General features: G+C 27.4%; 2 protein-coding genes and 2 non-coding genes across 7 annotated transcripts; 2 read left to right on the top strand and 2 right to left on the bottom strand.

Annotated features, from left to right (window-relative positions):
• Positions 1-1,563: 1,563 nt before the first annotated feature.
• Positions 1,564-4,811, bottom strand: LOC110614487 (bZIP transcription factor 29). The gene is made up of 4 exons (XM_021756035.2): positions 3,433-4,811; positions 3,200-3,332; positions 3,031-3,115; positions 1,564-2,116 (listed from the first exon to the last, which is right to left on the bottom strand). The coding sequence occupies exons 1-4, from the start codon at positions 4,530-4,532 to the stop codon at positions 1,884-1,886; spliced, it is 1,551 nt and encodes a 516-aa protein (XP_021611727.1). The 5' UTR covers positions 4,533-4,811; the 3' UTR covers positions 1,564-1,883.
• A 279-nt stretch (positions 4,812-5,090) lies between these two features.
• Positions 5,091-5,170, top strand: LOC122723767. Its single transcript, XR_006350907.1, has one exon. It is a non-coding gene; the product is annotated as a small nucleolar RNA snoR64a (small nucleolar RNA).
• A 184-nt stretch (positions 5,171-5,354) lies between these two features.
• On the top strand, positions 5,355-5,442 carry LOC122723757. Its single transcript, XR_006350897.1, has one exon. It is a non-coding gene; the product is annotated as a small nucleolar RNA R38 (small nucleolar RNA).
• Positions 5,443-7,115: 1,673 nt separating this feature from the next.
• Positions 7,116-10,306, bottom strand: LOC110615679 (protein BASIC PENTACYSTEINE6). 4 transcript variants are annotated; one of them, XM_021757687.2, is made up of 4 exons: positions 10,140-10,306; positions 8,817-8,861; positions 8,544-8,716; positions 7,116-8,376 (listed from the first exon to the last, which is right to left on the bottom strand). In XM_021757687.2, exons 3-4 carry the CDS (start codon positions 8,610-8,612, stop codon positions 7,408-7,410), a joined length of 1,038 nt encoding a protein of 345 aa, XP_021613379.1. In that variant the 5' UTR covers positions 8,613-8,716; positions 8,817-8,861; positions 10,140-10,306; the 3' UTR covers positions 7,116-7,407. The 4 variants fall into 4 exon arrangements, with proteins under 4 accessions (XP_021613379.1, XP_021613377.1, XP_021613378.1 ...); XM_021757685.2 differs by having other exon boundaries at positions 8,544-8,722; XM_021757686.2 differs by lacking the exon at positions 8,817-8,861.
• Positions 10,307-17,680: the final 7,374 nt, after the last annotated feature.

Here is a 17,680-nt window from a genome sequence, read left to right on the forward strand (position 1 = left end):
TTAAATTTCATAATTATTTTTTTAAAATATTTATTTAATTTTTATTAGATATTTATCCATACAGTTGAGTATTTATTGATATAAATTGAATATGTAAAAAAAAATAATAATTTATTTTTTTAAATTATACTAATTTTATTGATGAAATAAGTATGTAAAATATTTTAGTTATAGTATTTTTTTAATAATTAATATTTTTATTAATATTGAAGTATTGCTAATATTATATTTATTAAAAATAATATAAATTATTACTGACATAATATTTATTGTTAATTAAATTAATATATTACTGACGTCTAAAGTTGGTGATAAAATTAAAATTTTTTTAAAAATATACCGCCTATGCATGGGTGGGTGATAGTATCACTATTTATTAAATTCACATTCATAAAAAATAAAAAAAAATCGATAAATTAATAAGTAATTAATGATAAAAAAAATTATAGATAAATTTTACTATCTCGTCGTATGTAAAATTTATTTTAATAATATTAGCAACGACAAAAAAATAACGAAGAATGATGTTGTTGATAATATTATATCAACGCTAGCTTTTTTTGATAAGGTTTAGCAACGAATACAAAACCATCGATCTTTTTACTTTTATTAATTCATTAGTAATTTTATTTATAGATATATTTTTTTTATTGATGAAAAATATCATCTATGAATTTTTATTTTTTTATTGGAAGAATATAAAAAATTAATTTTTTTAATTTTTTATAATATATTTTTTATTATTTAGTTAATATAAACAAATATCTATAAATTTACATATATTTTTAATACATATATTTTTAAAGTTTAAGAAAAAATATAAAAAAATACCTTACAATTTTATTAATTTTTATTTTAAAATTTATGTTTTAATTTAGAATATATAATTTAATTTTATGGCTAAATAATATTTTATAGTATCGTGTTATTTATAAATAATAATAATTTTTAAATTTTAAAATCATGTCGTAAAATATTATTTTAATATAAAATTAAAATATATATCTTGAAATAACTCCATATCTCAAAAATGAAAAATTAATGAAATTATAATTTATTTTTTTATTTTTTTGTTTAAAATTTAAAAATAATATATTTTTTTAAAAACAATTTCTTAAAAATAGTTAATGACTTGGCTTTTCCTTTAGCTAAAATGATATTTTTTTATTAATTTTTTTAATACTTTAAATCTTAAAGAATATGAAAATATATTTAAATAAAATACTTTTTATGAAATAAAATGGAGCTTAATAAACAAAGTAAAGGATAATAATAAAAAAGACATTGTACTTCTCAAATTAATTGACCTAAAATATTTATCAATTGATTGAGATAAACTGCAGGGAAATATGATAATAAAAATACTAATTACATTAAAAATTATTTGAAGCTCTCAGGCATAAGGAAAAAAAATATTTTTTATGTAGAAATTTGTATAATTCATAACTTTATATAATGATTAAGTATTTATATTTTTATAAATATCATGTATTAATTTTCCTTTGCAATTGTCATAGATTAAAAGCTATTCATCATTCAGACATTAAAATTTTATAATTTAAGTTAATAAAATAAAACAATTTACATAATAATTCAGTTAAATGTATTTTAACATATAAATATGTTGCTGTAGTAAAATTACAAAGTAATGGTAGAGTTTACATGGTAATCATTTGAGAAATTGATTACATTCATGACACTTATGAAAAATCTCTCTGTAGTGGAAGTGGGTTCCAGAATAAACAGAGAAGGAAGCCCAATGTAACAAAATTTTCCCCACAAGGACAAAAAAAAACAGAAGAAGAAGAAGAAGAAGAAGAGCTAATGGATCAGGATCAGACAATCTGCAATTAGAATGAGCAAACATCCAATGGTTAAGCAGCCTAACTCTTCTGCTGTTGAGATTGCAGAGGATTATGCTGATGTTGCTGTCTCAGTTGCTGCAATTCTTTCTGCTGTTCTTGTTGAAAACGATAGCTGTTGAGCTGAGTGGGTTCTTGAAGCTGCAACTTTAACATCTGATGATTAATGGAAAGCTGCTGATGGGCATCTCCCCTGAGCTCTGCAGCAGCGAGGCGTAGGTGTTGAACCTCTGCAGCTAATGCTTCGTTCAAAGCTGCGATATGAGATAAGGCGAAATGCAATAAATAAATCTGGTAATCCCAAGTAGCCTATAACATCCACATGATCCTAAGACAGCATAACAACATTGCAATACTCCTGTAGTAGCTAGCACAATGCAACAGTGCAAAGCTGCGATAGAGAATTTTTCTAAGACTCTTTGGCTTCAAAGAATGAAACAGTGCAATGCTCCAGTAGTAGCTAGCACAATGCAACAGCAACAGTAAACCAAGCCATTACAAGACTGCCTAGGAGAGCAGGACGTATTTGCAACTATTATTCTTCTTTTAGCCATTACAGTAGTAGAAAACTTAACAAACAGTTCCCCTTTTTTTTTGCCGAAGAATACACAGTTCTTCTTACTAGCTCTAAGCACTGTAATTAGAATCTTACATTCTTGATTCCATTCAATTCTCTATCTTAACAAAAGGCAAGCTTCTTCTCTACTTATTTTCCAAACCATTTGAATCATAAAGCATCAACATACAAAATCAAAAAGAGCTTGCTTCCAAGTGCAATTAAATCAGCAATTACAGAAGTCAAGCTACACAATAATACCTTGTGAGCACACAATGCAAAAGAAAATGCTATTGCAAGCAACCTAGTTCTCTAACTAAAGTAAGAGACATATGAGAACCATGTGTCACACTCAATGTGATAACGCATCAAATATTGATATGATTTATGAATTTTAGAGTGCAGTCAGCAATGTGTGATTAATTTTTTCCTTTTTCCAATAAACTGTTGAGATGACTAATTTGTATTTAATTATTATGATTTTTATAAGTTATTGTGTTGAATAGGTTATGTTTAATGGGTTAATTCCAATTAGTATAAAGATGCAAGTATATATGAGCCAAAAGATAATAGTTTGCATAAGAAGCCGGCAACACAAAAAGGAAAACCTACCATCTTTGAGTTTGGCTTGTTGTTCCATTGCCTGGAGACAGAATTTCAATTCATTGTTCTGGCTTGTAAGAGCTGCAGAATCTCGCTGGAAAGAACAGAAGTAACCATAAGATGAACATAACTTATGAATAAAAAGCAAGTTTGGGAAGATTTATATAAATTCTAGTACCTGTAATACTGTAACCTGGGCAGACAACTTGGTTGCTTCTGTCTGCAAAGTCTGCACCTTGTGCTCTAATTCTGAAATGTATCGCATTTTCCGCTCCTTGGAGCGGGCAGCTGACAGACGATTGGCTAAAATCCTGAAAAGAACAAATCAAGTTGTGGGCAAATTTACTCAATGAGTCAACGCATATTTGCTTAGCTATAACTCTACAGCTAAAAGTTAAGGCAGAAATACACCTTTTGGCACGCTTGGGGTCAACCATTGCAATCTCTGTAAGTTTCTCGTTTGCCATAATCTTTTTGAGCTCTTCTTCATTGAATTCAGCATTTCCAAACTCCATATTGAACTTGGCCAGCTTCCCATCCATTGAGTTTGTAGCAGAACCAATGGGAGGAAATTTCAGAGACTCAATATCAAACTGCAAATTTTCCATGTAGCTATCCATTGAAACACTTCTATAATGACGAGAAGACCTTGCAATATCTCCATCAGCACTTCTCTTGAGCCCTTCTTTTACTCTACTTTCAACTTCATTATCACTGCTTTCAGCTCCATTTGTCTTTGTGCCACTTGCTCTGCTATCCAAATCCTTATCCTCAGTCCCAGAAGAGTTCAATGTCTCCATATTATCAAAATTAATGCAAGCATTTAACAAGTCATCCACAACCACTCCCTCAAATTTCCCATCTATATTGCTATTTCCATTCCTACTCCACTCCGATTCTCGTTTCACCAAATCGCTCGATTTTTCCACCCCTGAATTTTCCCTTCCACAACCGGAACGGTCCAAAGCTCCTCGATTCCCAATGGGTATCAGCTGAGGGGAAGACTGGATAATCGCAGAGAATCCTAAAGGGACACTATCACTCATTGACCGCCTATGTCCTCTGCAAGGAGGCAAACTCTCGTTGACCCGTAAATCATTAGTTCCGGTAACTGGAGAAGGAATCAATAGTATTCCATGAGAACCCCCAGCACCTCTATCTTCCATTGAAATATCAGTAAAAGCAGGGGGAGATTGATTGGACCCAGATGACAGACAAGGCAAAGGACTCAATGGAGGCAAGCAATCAAGAGAAAACACAGCCGATTGAGACAAGGACCTCGAATGGGACGGCCCTCGGTTCAAATTCTGCGAACCTGAACGAGTGGCCATAATCTGTGGATTATTTGGGTGAGAAGGAGGAACACCGATTCTCTTGCTGGTATCAGGACCAAGACTAGGCGAAGATTGACGCATAGTAGAGCCACCCATTTGAGAAACACCAATAGCACTAAATGGAGACTGAAATATTTGCATATCACCACTTCTTTCATTGCCATTGCCACCCTCCATTCCAACTCGACAGGAGAAAACCTCTGGAGCTCAAAAAGCAGCAACCCACTTTTCCACTTGTACTAAAGATGATAGGTGATGAATAGAAACCCTACAAAATCTCTGCTTGAATCAATACAGTGATTTGAAAAGACAAAAACAAAGGGGGTGACAATGAATCTAAGTAACGAAGACGTTGGATAAAAGGATTGGGTCATGTGGCGGTAATAACACAGGACGTTCACGAGGTTGTTGTCCAGAAGCAGAACATGGGACAACAATTAACAAAGCTCAAATTTTTTAGTCATTTGCGTCATTTACGGAGCATGTATCAGTCAACTTGGGCTTGACGAGTCCTCTCACAAGCCCATTTCAGGATTTTTAGGCACTTGGACTCAGGGCCCAGCCGTTGGATCAACGGTACACTCCTTATAAAAGGAGGAACCCTCTTTCGGCTTAGCTCCACTCGAGCCAAAACCCTAGCTCGCCGTCTCTTTTCCTGTTTCTTTTTGTTTTTGTTTTTGTTTTTGCTTTTACTTTTCTCTCTTTAGAATTATATTTTGGGAGGGCAAATGACGAATCATATGCAGAATTGTTGAATTCTTAGATATTTGATTTGGGTATTATGATTCATATTCTCTAATAGGAAGATCTGATGCCTTGCTAATTCTGTTTCGTTTCTATGAAATTTTTTAAAATTTTATGGTTTTAACTCTACAACTATTGATTACTGCTGTATTTTATCTGAGATTGTATAAATGTTAAAATAATTTTGTGAACATTTAATGTTTTGATTCTGTTGACTTTATCTAATTTCATTATACTCTATTTGGTATCTACAGTGTTTGTGTGTGATGAGAAAAGTAAAATATCACACAGTTATCCCTGTCTGATATATTTTTATGCTGATTATAAGTGATCTGATACAAACACTCTTGGTTTTGACTGGTGATTTTAACTTAAAAGTCTTTAAAATTTTTTGTTTTTTATTGAAAAGGTCTTTTCGGTTTAATACATGAATTTTTGTCAAATCTTGATTAAAGCAGTGAGAATATCAGATATTAAAGCAGTGAGAATATCAGATAAAAGAGGCTGTGTTTGAAATTTTTCTGTGTTTGAAATTTTTTTTTTGTTTGAAATTTTTTTTTGTTTGAAATTTTTTTTTGTCAGTTCACTAAATCTTTGGCTAAAAATAGCAGTTTGTTAAAGGGTGCTGAAGCCCCTGCATTCATTTGATCCGTGGAAAGAAAAAAAACTGAGTCTCCAGTCTCCAGATAAAAACCAAGATTAATATTTAAAGTCTGGATCAACGATCTTACTGTATGGAGGACTGGATTCAAGTTCAATTTGCCCCTTATTTTTTGTTTGGAGGAAAATTTTTTAAAATAACATAAGGTTTTTCAAAATACAAAATTCTTGAATTTGCATTTAAGAGAGAATTTTTTAAAATCTTTTACTAATTTAGTCTGAATTGAGGAGTTTTTTGGTCTTTAAATAACTTGTGGCTTTTTTTCATTTAAATAATAAAAAATCATTAAAGTTTCAAAGTTATAGATATTCTTTCTTGGTAAAAATATATTTCACAAAAACAAATATTTACTTTACTTTATCTCTTTCAAAATAGAGTAATTAGTTGAGGGAGTCCCAAACGTGAATGGCTTGAAAACAACATTTTAAAAGCCTAGTAAACAGAAGGAAAGTAGAAGCAGTCTCCAAACTTTCAGATTTAGAGTACATTCACCATGGTTAGCTGAATGAGTGAGGAAATAACTTACACATAATTGTTATGGCAAAATATACTTATTTGTATATGTACAGCTGTGAATTTAACATTGATTTTTTCTAGTATATTCTTTTTGAGATTTAAATCAGAAGAAGAGAAGAGAATTTGAGTAAAATTTTCACTGTTGCATTTGTTTCAAATCAATAAATCACTTTACTAACTAGCTTGAATATGTAGCTGACCTTAAATTATTTTACAAATTATAAGGGAATAAATATAATAATTATAAAATTAGAAAAAGAAAATAACTTTTTATAAAAATATTAGAGAGCAAATAATGTGCATATCCTAAAAATTGAATTTATATGAAGTTTAAAAAATAATGATAACAATAATAATCAAATAAAATTTAAAAGCATTAATAAGTTTGAACCAAAAAATCCAATCAATCTTATTTAATTTATTTTTCCAGTTTGATTTTTTAATAAATCAATTTGCTTTTAATTATATTTTTAAATGAAATTTAATTATTCAATTTAATTTGATTAATTCAATTATAAAACTGGAAAAAATTGAATCGATCAATTTAGGGGCATTGAAATTTGTTATGAGATAATGGTAGATAGAAATTTTTCTTGAAAATTGAAAGTAAATCAAGAATGGGATTTTCCAAATGAAGGAACCGATCAGTTATAATCAAACCAAATCAAATTGTATTATTTTAATTTGATTTAATTCGGTTGATCTTATAAATCGAATTGGATCAGTTTTCTGAAAAATTAAATTTCAGTTTTTCGTTTCTTTCAGTTCTTTTGACACCCCTAATCTAAACACGATCAAAACTTTCAGATGCCTATGTATCGTAAATTTAACACTTCTAGTTATCCAAAACCACCTTAGACGATATCCTTTACAATTAACTAGTGTTACAAGGATAAACCACGTTTCTCAAATACACCCAAATACAGCTCAATTCAACCACAACAAACGAGAACATTTAGCTAGAAATACAAGAGAATGTGGTTGGTGCCAGCTACCTGATAGCCTTGCTTGTGCCTGTTATCATATTATTATCTTCTCCTACAGCAAATATGAAAAATTGAGGATACATACAGAATACCTTAAGGATACATGCCATTTCTGTAATTTCCTATCCACCCATTAGACATTCTTCTACTTGATTGTGATGTAGCGATTAGTCCCATGCTTGGCCCAATGTTCCTTGAGATCAACTGGATTTGAGAGGTCATAGCCTTCTGCAGCCAGCCGGCTAAGTAGTTTGCTGAAAGCACTTCCACTCATCTTTCTTCCACCTACACGGGCATGCCGCTTATTTGGCACAGCAGGTAATGGATACATAGATATAGAGGTTGTGCAACATGAAGATTGCCATCCACCATTTCCCCATTTATAGCACTGCCTAAACACTCCAGTGCAAGAGCATACTGGTGCTGGCATGGTCGACTCATCAAATGCAATCTGGTTCAACCCCAAATCTTGACCTTTCCAATCAGACTTCGAGGCAACTAACTGCTTATTCAAATCATCACCTCCACCAGTCATATCCTGTTCATTCTTCCACTCATGTGGTTTATCAAACGTCCTTTTGTTCAAGTCTTCATTCTCCCTCTTAACCTTCCTTGGAGATTTAGAAGTCTTTTTGTTAGGCGTTGTTACCTTGGTATCTTTTGATCGTTTACCCCGCCGTGACTTTGCAGCCTCAGAACCAACAGGTGACATTGGGAGAGTGTCATTTGCCTGCATTTCCCTAGTACCATAGGAAGGCTCACTTGAATGGGGCACATTATGCGCACTTGAGTGGGGCACATTATGTGCATGTTGCTGCGGGTGGTGCATGTGCTTCACTCCCCGTGCAATTTGGCATCCAGGCGGACAAGAGGACATATTACCACTTGTCAGGGAGTTCTCTCGATATTGAAGAGTAGCAATAGCATTATCTCGTTCCATTATGGCATTATTTCTCTCAGCAATAGCCGAATCTCGTTGAAGGAATGCCATATCACGCTCAGCAATAGCCGCCTTCTTTTCCGAAATAGCCATATTTCTCTCATGAATAGCAGCATCTCTTTCAGCCATGATGGCCATGATCTGTTTCATTGAAGGTTGAGCTTGCATCAACCACTGCAATGCAAATAGAGAATAACAACAATTAGAAACAGCCATTTACAATGCAACTACCTTGTCTCTTTCTCTCTCTTTGCTACATGAATAAAGCACTACTGCTAACCATCCCAGACCCTGGGTTAAAAACAAAAACTTGTTGCCTGCAGACGATTAATTCAAGATACCTGACTCTGTGCTGTTTTATATTGATCTGCTTTATGCCTTCCATTTTCACGATGCCCACCATCATCCATTGCAGCCACCAGTGGCAACAATTGCAAAAAGAAATTTTAAAACCTCTACCTCAAGTGCAATGCTCAGTCAATTGAATGTTGGACTGTTACTTAGGCTATAAATCCTGCATCTTAAAGTATGGACAAAAAAATTATAAAAATTCTTCTACAGAATATCACAGGAAGAAAGGAGCAACTAATTCGTCTACCATGCCAAAACATTACCATGGGCATTCAGAATGAAGTAAAATGCTTCCCTTGCAAACTTTTCTGCTCAAGAAAAAGAATTATTTATCCCACATCAAGAGAAGAAATTCCCAACATTTAATTAAAGTGAATAAAAATCCTAACCAGCATACTTCAATTATGTGTCCAAAAGATCAAAGAATAGATTAAAGAATAGGGAAAAAAAAAAAAGAGGGAGGCGGTGAGGAGGCAGGACCAGAATGTGTTAATAGAAATGAATATGCATGAGCTAGTGCAAAAAGCTTCTGTCTAACTGCTCAAAATCTATGGCTGGAAAGTTATATATAGATATTAAACTTCGGAAGAAGAACACTCATAATTAAGTTTGAGTATCAAATGAACATATAAGGGATAAAATGAAAGAGAAAAACAGAGTCTCAGGATTTTAGACATCAACATAAGCATTGTGTTAAAATCCTGTTCCTTTTATGACTGGTAGAATCAAATTCTTATCCCTCAACCCACTTCACTTAAGTATTAGTATTTCAAAATAAGAGAATAAAAATAAACTATGAATGATCTAAAAATGATGTTGCTAAGTCCAAACAGACATTACTGTTCTAAGCTTATTGCAATCATCCCATTAACTAACTTATGACCCGAAATCAAACTGAGAGCCAGCACCTTACCATGCAAAACACCAAATCAGCAAATTCCAGGGTCCTTGATAAATCAACCACAAAAATATGAAACCAAATCTACTTGGAATGAGGAAACACTGTATTTATCAAGTGAATTCATCCATAAAATATTCAGTTAGCGGCACTTGCAAAAATAAATATCATCTTTTGACAGTACATCAGTTGTCCTACAGAACTTGTCAAGCACAAATCAGCATTTGGAGACTCGATTAACTCCAAAAACTAACTAAAGATTCAATTTTCCTCCTGGTCAAACGACGGGAACGTTTCCATAATCCTGATATGAAGCAAAATAATCAAATAACCCAAACACATAATCAGGCATTTCAAACCCATCTCTGTACTAACCCAACCAGAATCTTTAAAACGCAACTCACCACAAACCTAGGAATCTAAACCCACAAGGACCGACGAAGCAAGTCCTCACTTGCACACATCGAATAAAAAACAGCAATCAAGACCAAAATTAAACAAAGTGAACATCAGAGCAAGCTTCAATCGCTAAAAAGATGCCCCAAAAATAAACTCAAAATAACAACAAATGATAATGCTACTCGCGAATATGGTAGATACAAAAGAGAAGGATTAGCAGAGAGTACACAAACAAACAAACAAACAACTGATTAAACAAATATAAAAAGTGAGAGAAATCAAAGCTTACATAGAAGAGCACAAAGGATGAAAGGAAGAATAACCCTAATTTGCAGAAGACGATGACAAATCTGTGGAAAGGTACAGTAGAAGAAGAGACGCAAAGAATTTTGGCTTACTAAGTTTTTTTTTTTTTTTTCAATGGGTGAGGAAGAGGTGATTTTACTTGTTCTCCTAAGAAACTAAAAAGTTTTCTTTTTTCTTTTTAATATATGTTTATTCATCTTTCTTAATTGATTTTTAAAATGGTAAATTATATTTTAATATATAAATTTTAACACAATTAACAAGTAACAGATAAGTCTATATACTTTTTAAATTAAACACTTAGACTCTATATTTATATCTTTAATTACTTAATTTTAATTTAAAAAATAAAATTTATTAATAAATTTATATATAAAAATTTTAAAATAGAACAAATTATTAAATATTTTTTAGACTAATTAGAATTATAATTATTATTAAACAGTTTAATTTTTTAATTATTATTTTTTTAATATATTTCAGTCTAATAAATAAATCTAATAAATATCAAATATTTTAATTATTTTATTTGTTATTATATAATATACAGCGATTCCTAATAATATCAATATTATAATACCAAACTATAATTAAAATTATTAAATTTAATTTATTTTAAACTTTATTTTTTAAATTGAAAATTAAATATTAGTAGAATATAATCTGAAATTTCCCAAATTTATTTAAATACACTTATAATTAAATATGTGAGTGCCGAATATTTAAATTTTTATAACTTAAATAAATATAATAAAAAAATATTTTAAAAATAAATTAATTTTTTTATGAGTTTTGACTATTGACTTAGTGATGAATCTGATTTTTCTTTTATTTCATAATAGATCTGATTTTCTTTTTACTCCATCGTGTGAGTCAATCAATCTCTTAATATTAAACTTGATAAAATGACTTGTAAAATAAAAAAAAGATAGTCAGAGGTCTACGGAGAATGCCCCGAGTAGAGACCCTCTGACATTCAAGTGTTCATGAACTAGTATTATGGATAGGTAAAATTTGCATAGAAAAATAAAGTAAAAAAAAATAGAGTCGAGAAAGAAGCAGAAAGAAGAAGGAAGAAGCTTCTTTTTCTTCCTCGTAATGTATATCTGCTGACAAAGTTAGTTGTTTTTGTTACTAGACTCCCTTCAGATGGGTCCGCGCGTGTGATTTGTCCGGCTTGCTTCACATGGCCGGGCTGAAACGAGTTGCATGAAGTTAGATGGCTTTAAAAAATGCCAGATGGGTCTTGGACTTGCGTCCTTCTTTCAGGTTTACCTTTGCCCTAGGTGCAGGAAGTCCGGCGGTCATCAATTAGTATTTGATTAAATATTTTAAATAGATAAAAAATTAATTTTTTTAATTAAAAATAAAAAATTAAATATTTATTTTAAAAATATAAAAATTAATTGATTCATAAAAAATTAATTTTTTTTAACTGAAAATAAAAAAATTTAAGTATTTATTTTAAAAATATAAAATTAATTCATTAATTACTAAAATTATATAGATTAAAATGTAATTTATTATTTTTAAAATAAAAGTATTAAACAACGACAAATGTTTTTGCTCTGAATGCATTTGGTGGGATTTCTGGTTTTTTTAATTAAAAATAACTTTTTAATTTTTGTTACTTATCTCTTAATTTTTTTTAATTATTTTTTTTAATTTAAAAATAAGTAATGAAATATTTTTTTAAATATATTATTAATAATAAATTAAAAATATAAATATTTTTATAAATAAATGCACATAAAAATAAATAATAAATTATTTTGTAAAACATATGATAGTATTATAAGAAAAATTACTATATTTTTTTAGTATAGAAAAATTTATTATTTTATTTTTTTAATTTTATAAATAAATTAAAATATCTATAAAATTTTAAAAATTTTATTAATTGATTTTTCTATTAATTTTAACGATTAAATATTAAAAATTAATAAAAATTTATTATTTAATCTTTATAATATAAAAAACTTATTAATTGATTATTTAATTTTACAAAAAAATATTGAATACTATTAAATTTTTAAAAAATATGCTAATTAATTATTTGATTAATTTTTTAAAAAAATTAAAATATTTTATTATATAATTAGTAGATATTTTTATAAAATTGAAAGATTAATTAATAAATTTTTTATATCATAAAAAATAAATAATAAAATATTAAAAGTTAAACTAATAAAAATACTGATTTAATATTTTAAAAATATTTTAATATATTTTTTAAAATTAAAAATTTTTTATTAAAAAAATTTAAACTTAGTAAATATTTTTATAAGATTAATAAACTAATTAATAAAATTTTAGATTATATAATAAAAAAATTAATAATTAAAATTAATAAAAAAATTAATTAATAATTTTTCAAAATATTAAATATATTTTAATATATATTTTTAAAAATTAAAAAAATCAAATAATAAGTTTTTCTTTACTTTAAAGACTAAATAATAAATTTTATATATAATAATAAAATTAAAATATATTTTATAAATTAATTAAAGGAATATATATATTAAAAAAATTGATCGATGAAAATAAAATTTTAAAATTATTAATAATAATATGATAAAAATGATAAATAAAAATAATAATTTAATAACATAAATAGTAAGAAAATCAATATGTGTAATTTTCAATTTTTTAAAAAATAAAAACGGAATAAAATTTTTATTTTTTATTAAATAAAAAATCACAACAATATTTTTGCCCCTTTTAAGTATTTAAATAAATCCATGAGGAATTGAATTTTATTTACACCAAAGGACCCATTGACAAGTGGATCTAGTGATTATTTGACCTATTTATAAGAATTTTTTTTAAAAAGTTTCTACGATTCATTCCAATATTTGTTAATTGAGTAAATTTTTTAATAAATTATAATTTTAGTCTATATAATTTATTTTTAAAAAAATTAACTATTTAATACTTTCAATTTTTTAAAAAATTAATAAATTAATTTTGTGTGAAAATGTATATTTTTTAATCACTATTTATGTATTATTTTAAGAATTAATTTCTTGTTATGTATTTAGGCTACATGCAATACATCATTTGAATTTATGCAATTATAGTGACTAAATTGTAAATAAAAAAAAATCTTATTGTATAGGGTAATTTTTTTTTAAAGAATTACAATAACTAAGTATTTTTTTTTATTAATCTTTCTTAATTGTTAAATCTCTATGAAAAATATGATTAAAGAAATTAAATTCGTGGATATTAAGTTATTTCATGTACTAATGTATTAAATAAAGGGAGATTTATAATTTAGTTCATCGATATTGTTATTATTAACGAGTCAGTTTCTGTATTTTTAAAAACCTATTAAAATATCATTATCTTTTCTTTCTGTCAACGAAATATTCATTTCGTTATCTTTTCCATTAAAATTAGATAAAAGAGTTGAGAGAATTTTTAAAATCCAATTTTACTCTCAAATAAAACCCCTTATTTAGTTCTCGAATATTACTATTATTAACAAGTCAGTCCTTACATTTTTAAAAATCTATTAAAACGTTTTTATTTATTTTCATATCTATTAAAACGTTCTTATCGTTTTTTTCTGTCAATTAAATAGTCCATATCTTTTCTCATATCTATTAAAACATCCTTATTGTTTTTTTTCGTCAATAAAATAGTCCCTCCTCATTGTTTTTTTCGTCAACGAAATCGTCCCTCCCTATATTTTCAGAAATCTATTAAAACATCATTAATTTTTCTCATATGTATTAAAATGTCCTTATAATTTCTTTTTGTCAACAAAATAATCCCTATATTTTCTCACACCTATTAAAATGTCTTTATCGTTTCTTTTCGTCAACGAAATAGTCCATCCTCCTCCTCCTCCTCAAAAAAGAAGAAGAAAATGACGATGATGAAGGAGAAGCAGAAGTAGAAGCAGAAGCAGAAGCAAAAGCAGAAGCAGAAGTAGAAGAAGCTTTTCCTCCTCCTCCTCCTCAAAAAAAAAAAAAGAAGAAGATGATGATGATGAAGGAGAAGAAAAAGAAGAAAAAGAAGAAGGAGAAGAATGAGAAGAAGCAGAAGAAAGATAAATAATTGATGAAGAAGAAAAAAAAATGGGTAATTTGATATTTTACTATATTTTTAACGGCAAAAATAGATGGAAGGACTATTTCGTTAATAGAGATAAAAGACAAAAGACGTTTTAATAGATTTCTAAAAATATAGGAATTGACTTGTTAATAATGATAATATTCAGGGATTAAATTGTAAGTTATAAATAAATATGATGATTATACAATTCAAATAATATGTTTATATATGTATTTTTATGCATTTTATCCCAAATAAATTATTATATTGGTTATTATTGGCAATTTTTTATTTATTAAATTATGTAATAATAAAATTAATCAAGAAAAGATATTTATAGAGTATTATTTTTCACTGCTAGTAGAATTACTTTTTAAATGAATTGGTGATTAAAAAAAAAAAAATTGTAAGATAGTTGACGATTATTTGATAATTATTTCGACGCTAAAGTTAATATATATTTTGAATAAATAAGTAAATTGAAAATCTTACATTAAGTTAATTAGAATTATATATTTTAAATTTTGTATTTTTATTATTTTTATATTGTAATTAGAGAAGGTTAATTACTTCTCTAAAAATTTAAAATATACTAATTAAAAAATATAGTACATTGTATTACAAAAAAAATTATGAATTACCAACGGATTACTAATGGATTAAGATCCATTGTTAAAAAGCTCATTGATAAATTTTTATCAATATTTTTCAAGTTCATTAGTAATATTCATAAATTTATTAATAAAATTTTTATTATTATTACTAAGCACAAAAATAATTTACTAATAGATTTAAATCTAATGATATATTCTTTAATAAATTATTAACGGATTGAAATCCGTTAGTAAATTTATTAAAAATTTAAATAATTTTAAAATAATTATTATTTTGACTAAATAATAAATTTTATTATTAATATTATTTTTATTAATTTATAAAAATACACGTGTATATAAAATATATATACTAAAATTACGTGATCTGTATATAGCGTGAATGACCCATAGTTTGGTGGCAAAGATACATACTTATCCTAATATATCTTATACAGATTTTAAATATTATTAGGTATGGTTTGGAAAAAGTGATTAAATAGTTAGCCTCTTTTAAAAAATAAATTAAGATATTTTTAAATTTTAAAAATCATATTAATTAATTTTAATAGTTAAACGAATAAAATAATATAAAATCCTCTCAATATAAATAAACTAATTAATAAAATATATAAATTAATTAATAAATTTTTATATAAATTGAATAATAAATAATTAATGATTAAAATTAATAAATTTTTAATATATTTTTTATAATTAATGAATTAATTAATAATTTTTTTTCATTTATATAGATTAAATAGTAAATTTTTACTATTTGACAAGGTCCATGGGCCTTCTCCAGCGCGAGAAAACATTGACTCTGCACGTCCTTGGATCTATTGGGACCTTTCCGTTATCACCGACAACAACGGAGAAAAAGTCCCTTTTCTTTTTTTGAACAAAGTCCAACTTTTTTTAGGAACTTATTTTACTACGACAAAATCAGCAATATTTGAAATAATAAAAAAATATCATTCTAAGATTAATTTTTTATAATATTTTAATTATAAATTTGTACCTAATGGTCTGAGATCCAGAAAATAGAGTTTTTACAATGGGTTATGTAAAATTTAGAAAAAGTTTTAACATAGAGAGGAGCATTTTCCTTTTTATATGTTTCTTTTTGTCTGCTAGTGACGTGCCAACAGAACGAGTATTATTAGACCACATGTCCCTGCTACGCTGATACGGACGTACGAGGGAATCAGATTTCTGCCCCATACATAACGGCCTCTGATTCTCCCTGTGTGCGTGTAGGCGGGTCTATGAGACGGGTGAATGGATCCTTCTTCGGGTTCCAAGTTGGGCCGGAGGATAGGAACAAAGCTGGGCCCAAATGGGATCGGCCCGAGGTACAGTGAAGACGAGGCCGGCCTGGTGGAGAAAGCCAAATGAAACCCGATCGTGAGGCTGAGCGGACTGGACCCGATTGGCGTGAGTGGCTTGAGGATCTCTAAGTAATGAGCTATTTTCTTGGATCTGGCCTTAGACTGGAGTGAGATGAACTCAGAAATCATCAGTACTTAAAAAAATTTATGTAAACATGTACTTTAACTCATTGTAAACATGTACTTTAACTCATTGTTTCGATATGAAAAATAGAACGAAGAAAAATGAGTAATAGAAAATAAGGAAAGATTTTTACTTTAGCTTGTTTGAAAAATTAAGGGCGGAGGATTAAAAGAAAAGGAAAATAACTTTTATTTTTTAATTGAAGGGGAAAAATAATAAAAACAAAAGGATGAAATTATATATTTTTTTATTTTAATTTTTCATTTAAAAATGTTATAATTTATAAAGTGAAAGTAATACGTATTGGTTAAGTTTCCCTTAATTAATTATTTTTCTTTTATATTTTGCCACTTCCTTTGTAAGGAAGTTACAAATTAGATATTCAACTATGTAAAACTTAGACTTTAATTCCATTTGAGTCCATAGTGTTCTAATGTGATGTCGCATTTGGCATCATCTATGGGCAGGGGCGAAACTGTAATTTTTTCTTTGAGAGGGCCTACCATATAAGTATAAAATAAATAAAAATAATGTAAAATATTAAACTATATATAAAACTTATATTAATTAAAAAATTATAATAAAATATACGTAATAAAATATAAGTATTACCAATTTTTTTATAAAAGCAAATATTAAGAATTTATAATTTTGATAAGTTTATATAAAAATCAAATATTTAAAATTTGAGAAAAAAATATAAATTTAAAAGAGATAAATGATTCAGAATAATTGAGTAAAATTAAAAAAGTATTATAAAATTAATTCGACATAAAAAAGTTAAATATTAATAAATAAATAATATAATATATCATAAAAAGATGAATAAATAAATATATTCAAAGTAAAGTGAGAATAAAAATAAAATTTTTTAGGTCTAAATTGAATAGAAAGAAATTACTAGACTAACTAGTATTTAATTTTAAAATAAATTAACTAAAATTATAAAAAAATACAAAAAATATGCCAATTAAATTAAAATTAAAAAATTTAAATTACAATGCATGCAAACATTGAGATTTTTTTTTATCAATTGACCTAAATTATTTTATTATTGCGGTAAAAATATAATTGATAAAATTGTAAAATTACTTTTAAAAAATGGGATGAGCAAGATGCCTACGTCTGTAAAGATCAAAGTTCCATGGTATTGCTTTCATGTTTTAAAAGGATACAAGATAGATGGAGGAGGGACTTAGGATTATTTTGGTTATTAGAAGATTTCATAATTTCACACCACAATTAACATGTAGACTTTTTAATTGAGTTTTTAAAATTAAATAAACTATTTAATATATTTTTTAAAATATATTAATTAACTAAATTATTTTAGTATACACTAAAACTAAAT

Source organism: Manihot esculenta, chromosome 5, assembly GCF_001659605.2.
Source record: "Manihot esculenta cultivar AM560-2 chromosome 5, M.esculenta_v8, whole genome shotgun sequence".
NCBI classification, from domain to species: Eukaryota; Viridiplantae; Streptophyta; class Magnoliopsida; order Malpighiales; family Euphorbiaceae; genus Manihot; species Manihot esculenta.

Coding starts and splice junctions, on each gene's coding strand:
- LOC110614487 (XM_021756035.2), bottom strand. CDS start 4,532: ATGGAGGGTGGCAATGGCAATGAAAGAAGTGGTGATATGCAAATATTT. Junction 3,116..3,199: donor CCCAGGTTACAGTATTACAG/GTACTAGAATTT, acceptor TGTTCTTTCCAG/CGAGATTCTGCAGCTCTTAC. Junction 2,117..3,030: donor ACAAGCCAAACTCAAAGATG/GTAGGTTTTCCT, acceptor CTCATATCGCAG/CTTTGAACGAAGCATTAGCT.
- LOC110615679 (XM_021757686.2), bottom strand. CDS start 8,612: ATGGATGATGGTGGGCATCGTGAAAATGGAAGGCATAAAGCAGATCAA. Junction 8,377..8,543: donor ATAAAACAGCACAGAGTCAG/GTATCTTGAATT, acceptor TTTGCATTGCAG/TGGTTGATGCAAGCTCAACC.